This window comes from Halyomorpha halys, unplaced genomic scaffold (assembly GCF_000696795.3).
Source record: "Halyomorpha halys isolate HHAL.00 unplaced genomic scaffold, Hhal_1.1 Scaffold1069.1, whole genome shotgun sequence".
NCBI lineage: Eukaryota > Metazoa > Arthropoda > Insecta > Hemiptera > Pentatomidae > Halyomorpha > Halyomorpha halys.
Window position 1 is genome coordinate 106055 of NW_027107452.1, and position 7434 is coordinate 113488.

Here is a 7434-nt window from a genome sequence, read left to right on the forward strand (position 1 = left end):
TTTGTAATTTTAGATAAAAGTTTCAAATGGAAAGAACTGAAAAAATAGGTACTTGTTACGTTTTATAAAGAAAAAATCCTCATTTGCGTTCAAGGAGAAAAGAATTGGATAAACTCATATCAGCTTTAAAATGAACTTCTCTCTTTCTAGTGATTTATTTTCATTACAAGAAAAAGATTATATTTATTCAATTCAAATTTAAAATTTTTCTAAGACGATATTTTCAAATTCTAATGGACCGACCCCTATGTCAGAATTCTTCAGTTAGGAGTTTTCGTGTCCGTCTTCTGTGATGCAACCCTTCGCCTGTACCCCCTCCAGTACTACCCTTCTAGTATATATACCCAGTGCCAGCTTGTCTTCTTCGTACTCCGATCATCTTCAACTCATCTTCTCATCATGGCAAAGGTAGGCACACGGTAATCGGTCGTTCAACAGACGTTGAACACATAGTACCGAAGTTCGAAACGTCGGTTTCATAAAAACAAATATTTATGTCATTAATGATACTTCGAATTTCTTAAAATTTAGCAAAAAAAAAATAGAGTTAGTTACTTATTCCACACAAATCTAATTTCAGTTGTAAAAAGAAACATTTCAACAAACATATAAAAAGAAATATGTTTTTTCTTTCAATCTCTTTTGGTTGTTTTTTTTTTTAGATTACATAATTTGAATTTATTAGCATTAAAGATTATATTATTATTACTAAAATGTATTTTCAAAACAAATTAGCTATTTTCTTTGCTGATCTAAACTAATTTTATAGAAATATAAACTGAGATAATAAAATTTACCTCGTTTTTCATAATTTACTCTAATAATTTGATATCCTTTGTTATTATTCGGATTTCTATATTTATTCATTAGGAGCATATTTTGAGATCCATTGAATATAATAAATTAAACTTTTTTGTTAAAACTATTTTATTTTAGTTATGCCGTCAAAACTTTCTGAGTGAGAATATTTTGATTGTGTCGGAGCTCTGTTTTTTTTTTCTTATTGCTAAATTCACATTTATATTATACACATTTAATTAATATGCTTTTTTCTTTTTTTAAATTTAAATTAAAATTAAATTAGATATAAAACTTTCATAAATATAACTGTCATAAAACTGATTCACTAACTTCGTTAAAGTGTCTACTATTTGTATTACATAAATTAGTTACGAGTTCCAAAACTCCAATAACTACGTCATTCCTGTATTGATTGAATAAGGTTTTTAATGACCTTAGTTAAACCGTACAATGCCTAACAAAGATTCCCGCATTGTATAGTATGGTTCAATTCCCATCTATTTCGGATAGTTTTGTTTATATCTCCTCTAAACATTGATACTTCACTTTTTAAGGGCAGATATATATAACCGTAATACTATAAAATATTTACTATTCAGTTTCGAAATGGTTATGAAAAACATTAATTCAAAGATTTTTTTAAATGCCCAATCCCCTGCTAGGTTAATGCTTGTAGTTATAAAATACACTTTCTTAATTATTTTCAATACAAAGGTGTATAATCTTATCTATTTTTACTTTACAAAATTTACTTTTATTTTTCTAGGTGTTGTTTTTAGTCGCCGCCGGTCTTTGCGCGGTTGTAGCTGAACCTCCCGTGAATACATACCTTCCCGCTGCTGCTGGCGGTGTTGGTTTAGGCAGAAGTATCGGTGGACCATCGGCAAACTACGGTGCACCTTCTTCTTCCTATGGAGCTCCAGGTTCAGGAATCTCTGGCACACCGTCTTCTCAATATGGTGCACCATCCTCTCAATACGGAACACCTTCATCGCAATATGGTGCCCCATCTTCTCAATATGGTGCTCCATCTTCTCAATATGGTGCTCCATCCTCCCAATATAGTGCTCCTTCATCACAATATGGCGCTCCATCTGCCCGATATGGAGCTCCATCTTCCGGTTTCGGTGGACGCACCCCCTCTGGAGCATATGGTGCCCCAAGTACTCGTACTGGCGCTCCATCAGGCCAATACGGTGCCCCAAGGTTTGGTGCAGGTTCTCCATCCTCTCAGTACGGAGCCCCCAGCGGTGGATCTTACAGCACTCCTTCCTCTTCTTATGGAACTCCCTCTTCTAGGGTACCATCTTCCTCCTATGGCACACCATCCTCTTCCTATGGCACACCATCCTCTTCCTATGGCACACCTTCTTCCTCCTATGGCACACCTTCTTCTCAATATGGAACACCAGGAGCAAGGTCTCCATCCAGTCTTTATGGAACTCCTGGTAGGTACACCGGAATTTCTAGCGACTCTGTTGTCACTAACGCTGCTGATGCTGGAAGCTATGGACAATCAGGAATCGGAGGGGGCTATGGCTCTGGTGGATATGGACAGGGACAAGGAGGGTACAAGAACGGAGCTGGCTACGATGATCAATCTGTAAGTTGTAGTTATTTGAAATTCTGCTTAATATAGCAAGTTTCTTCCTTTCTTGTAATAAACTAACTTTCTGTACTAGGTACCTGCCAAATACGATTTCAACTACGAAGTGAACGCTCCAGAATACAACGTTGAATTTGGTCATCAAGAAAGCCGTGATGGTGATGACACCCGAGGTTCATACCATGTCCTCCTTCCCGACGGCAGGAGACAACTTGTTGAATACACTGCCGATCTTGAGGGCTACAAGCCAAAGATCAGTTACCAAGACACTGGAGCAGCATTCGGTGCTGGTGCAAGCGGTGCTGGCGGCTACAGCGGTTCGGCAGGAGGTTATGGCAGCGGCCCAGCTGGTGGATACAGTGGATCAGCTGCCGGTGGATACAGTGGATCAGCTGCAGGTGGTTACAGCGGATCAGCTGTTGGTGGATACAGTGGATCAGCTGCTGGTGGATACAGCGGATCAGCTGCAGGCTACAGTGGTGCGGGTAGCTCTGGGGCTGGTGGATACTACGGAGGAAGCTCAGGAACTGGAAGTGGACCTTACTAAAGTCTTAGGCAACTAACAACTTGTGTATTTATTTTTTTATAATGTAATTTTTTCAAATAAATAATTTTTCTAGAAAAAAAATATGTTTATACATTTCTAAAGGTTTCCTTCCTTTTTTTTAAATGTTTTATAATTCACTTTATTTCTGCAAAATAGTATACATGGCTTTATAAAGGCTATCACTCATATTTTACCAGAGTCACCACTCTCAAATAAACCCCACAGATATATCTATTGATTAGAGTCAATAATGTAAAAATGTTAATTTTTTTTTGGAATATTGTTGATTGACCGTTTATAATAAATAAAAAGAAGATAATCCAGGTGCGATCAAAACAACTCAAATATTAATATTGCTTATTATATAATAATAATAAAAATATTTTTTAGTCAAATAAAAATAGTTCTTCGAACAACACAAAAACTGTAAATCTTCTGGAGTATTATAACGACTCTTTTGAAAGATTACGGAACATAACTAACATTATGTAAATCTAACCAATATTAGCTGTATTTCTGTTCGTTGATCCACGTTTACGTTAAAATATTTTGCGCAAGGAAACCTAGTTAATCTCTTTCTTTCCAGAATCTCCTAATAAAACCTGCCTACCTTTGTATGTAACTCTTTCACTGACTTATTAATTACTATATCTCAAAAAACGAAAATGCTTTTGAAGTTGAAGTTATTAATAGCGGTTCTATTTATTTTTTGTGGAGTTCTAAAAAATTTAGAAACTAAGTGGTTAACAAAATTATTATAACCTTACTGATGGGATTCCACACTAGTTTTAAAAAAATTAAAATGTATTTAAAAATAATTGTCATTTGTTTGTTAAATCGACTTAAAACTGTTTTCAGTTAGCAAACATATTCGTTTTATTTCCTGGTCATTTAGTTCTATGCCACCTATTGTTTTATATCGAGGCATAATAAATAGATGTAAAAAACATTTTCTCCAGTTTTCCATCCACGTTTTCTTTTTTGGGCATTGTTTTCAACATTTCTTTACCATAGCATATTCAGTTAACTGAATTAACTTTTCAGAAAAAGGAAGTCAATACAGTTCATGAGTTTGATCTTAAAATCATCAAACATAGCGTATATAAATTTCAGCTTTAAATTATTTAATTGAATTAAAAAATTGATATAGGTAGTCATCAAGTTTAATAGTTGCCCAGTTTTTGGATTACTTGTTTATTAAAAATATTACGAATTTTGTTGCTTAAAAGTATGAATGTTTATTAACAGAGTTTACTTGTTGAGAGTATGTCGAGAATTTTATCTTAACTTAAATGACCATGTCCCAATTTTATAAGCAGTGAGCTTATTTTCGTAGTTTAAAGAATGTAGAAGACTTTCATTAACAGAAACCGAGAGTAGTACTAGCCGAGTTTGGCAGCCTCATGAAGTCTAAGAATTACGGAGGGATAGCTCTACAGTTACATAAGCATCGAATAAGTAACTATCGATTGTAGTTATTGAATTAGTGCGAATAACCTTCCCAACCTTCGTATACTTTCTATATATATTTTTGATTATGGTAAATTTTCAACCTTAATCCCTAAAACATTAAATTATATATATATGATGAGATTTGTTTTCCTTTAATTGTATATTCTATATATTACAAAAACGAAAAATGTGCATGCAAAAATTCTTCTCTCATATGAAATTATAGAATTTTTTTTTTGTGAAAATTGATATTTAATTATGTTTTTATAGAAAAAAAAAATTGTATTTTTTTTTTGTATTTTTTATTGTATTATAAAATTGTATTGTAATTTGTTAATATCAAATCTATTATTCAAAAGACTTGTTTCCACTATTCCGAATATCATTGTTAGTGGAACTATTTTTATACTTATGGTAGGAAACACTTAATCTAAATTAAAAGTTTTAATTTAATCGTGCTAATGCTTTATATAACTTGTTCATTGTAGCATCAATAAGCTGCAATATAGCATTTATATTATGCAATAAAACAATATAAGTTGATTGCTCATTCCCTTCTAATGAACCAACTCCATTACAATTTAATCAGCGCTTCTACAACGTAAGTCATTCCTATGTTGACAGTATTTTACCCTTTATAAAAACATAATGATTAATTAATGAGTCTGGCTTAAATCGATTATTAAAGAAAAATTAATAGGCAATTATATATATAATAAGCTCAATCAATACATATCCTTCTGTTTTTCATATATTATTTCAGGATCTATGGACTTCGATCTATTAGTGCAGTGTAATTATCAATCGTTTAGTAAATCATTAAACTGCCGCTCAAGCCTTGTAACTCCGAATAAAAAATTACACCATTTAAAAAAAAAAATAATGTATCATTCCTCAGACATCTCGAGAGAATTTTCAAACTCAGAGAAAAATTATATCAGTATCCTTGAAAACATTTATTAAAAAGAGAAATCTTTACAATGTTACGTTTATTTTGAAGATATTAAAATCATTTCTTTGATTTTTTCGGACAGCTTAATTGACAAAATATTTATGTTGTTTTATAGTCTTATATTGTAATATTAAAATCTATCATAAATTCCCACACAACTATATATGTTTAAATATAATACAGTATTGTTCGATGCAGAACGTTTAGGGATTCCTACACGAGTTTGCACATTTTGTAGTTTCTGCACGATGTATTGATTTTTAACTATGAATTTATTGTTTAAATATATAAATTTTTCTGTCATTCATGATATAAACAAATAAATAATAATGTCACGAAACTAAAGATTGGCATTCAGTTAAATAATTCATTATACAATCTCAGTTATTTCTACTCCCGCAATCAATTCCAGTTTGGCCACTAATTACTGGAATCTGCTGGAGGTGAAGAATAACCGCAATACTATCAAGTTATTAAGCTTAACTTATATTAAAAAAATAATTTTCGATTCAAAATTTTCTGTTCTTTAAAAAACGTTATAGTCATAGCCAGTTATTGTCTGCCTTATTTAATTATATTGAAAAAATGAAATTTCAAATTACATTAATTATCAAATTTTCATATAATGACTTCTGAAATGTTCGTTTGTAAAAAGAAAAAATATATACTGCAAAGAAATATAAATTATCTTGTTAAACAAGCGATTTCGAAAAAAAACTGGAAAAACTTGGATTGCGGATTAAGATTATGAAGGAGAGACATCAAGAGCAGTGGAACAAATGTATCATTGCTGGCTACTGGTGGACCTTAGAGGCGTGACGGCCGTGTGGGTTGGGGCCCAGGTCCCAGTGCGCTCGGTTCGGAACGTCGTGGGTTCGATTCCCACCTGGTGCAGTTAGTTATTCATTTTTTGGCGGTCCCGAAGAATGAATCTTGACACTCCCGCCTTGGTTAGTATGCGGCGGCAACCTAGGTAGCCAAGACCACTAGGCCCACTTGCCGGACTTGTCCCCCCCCCCACCAAATACCAGTACCAGTTCTGGTGGACCTTACAAAGAGATTGTTGCAACCAAATATGTCCTAGGCTATCCTCAAAAAAAGTTTTATTTATATTTGTTTAGTTTATTCAAATCCTGTTTAATTCTCATTTATACTTCTGATTTTATTTTAAACTAAAAAGTTTTTGTATGTTTTATGTTTATGTAAACTTTGTATATGTTATTGTTTTAATTAAATCTTATTTGTTGTTTAGAAAGACATACTCGTTTTCCTTATTAATTTCCTAATAAACTAATAATAATAATTTATGGAAGGAGGACCATCTTCCTTTGTGCGAGTGCGGTAATAAAAAATACATAAACTCAAATAATAATTAAACTATTTATTATGAACCAACGTTTCGTTCCACGTGCTTCATCAGGGTTAAGAAAGACACAAACAAATACATGTACTCTTATGTATGTACGCACACTTTCATATACAATTCTTATATTATTTTAGTTGTTTGTATTTTGTTTATCCCTGATGGAACCCTACTAAGTTTGGGGTTTCAAATCTTTTAGCTTGGAAAACGCTTCTCCCCTCCCACTAAAAAAAATCAAAACTTTTTTCTTACAACATAGAGAATGAATAACCTATATTTCAAAAACTGGAGTCAGTTCTGCAAATTTTTCTTCTATTTAGAAGATTTGATTTATCAACAATGTACTCTGAAACCTTCACCGCAAATCACTGTTGCCCTGTGTTCTTTTCTAAATAAAAACTGGCAAAAAAAGAAAAGGATGATTTTTTTTTAAATTATATTATTTCAATTTCTTGAGACAAGGTAATTATTTATTAAATAAATCAAAACTTGCATCCTTTTTTGTCTCAACACTTTTTATTTTTCACCAGTCCAACATTTCGGCCATTTTAGCTATCCTCAAGGACATCTTCAATTCTAATTTCTTCCACACATTAAATTTAGAGTTACTTTTGTAGGCTATTCTGCCCAGGTCAAGGTAGTGAATTTGTGTGGATAATCTTATATGAGAAGAATTAAATATTTATGATTTTAAATTTAAAAAATAGGCTTTT

General features: G+C 32.4%; 1 protein-coding gene across 1 annotated transcript; it reads left to right on the forward strand.

The window, feature by feature from the left end:
- Positions 1-262: 262 nt before the first annotated feature.
- Positions 263-3029, forward strand: LOC106688175 (pro-resilin). Its single transcript, XM_014432518.2, has 3 exons — positions 263-408; positions 1568-2404; positions 2484-3029. The coding sequence occupies exons 1-3, from the start codon at positions 400-402 to the stop codon at positions 2952-2954; spliced, it is 1317 nt and encodes a 438-aa protein (XP_014288004.1). The 5' UTR covers positions 263-399; the 3' UTR covers positions 2955-3029.
- The last annotated feature ends 4405 nt before the right edge of the window (positions 3030-7434 follow it).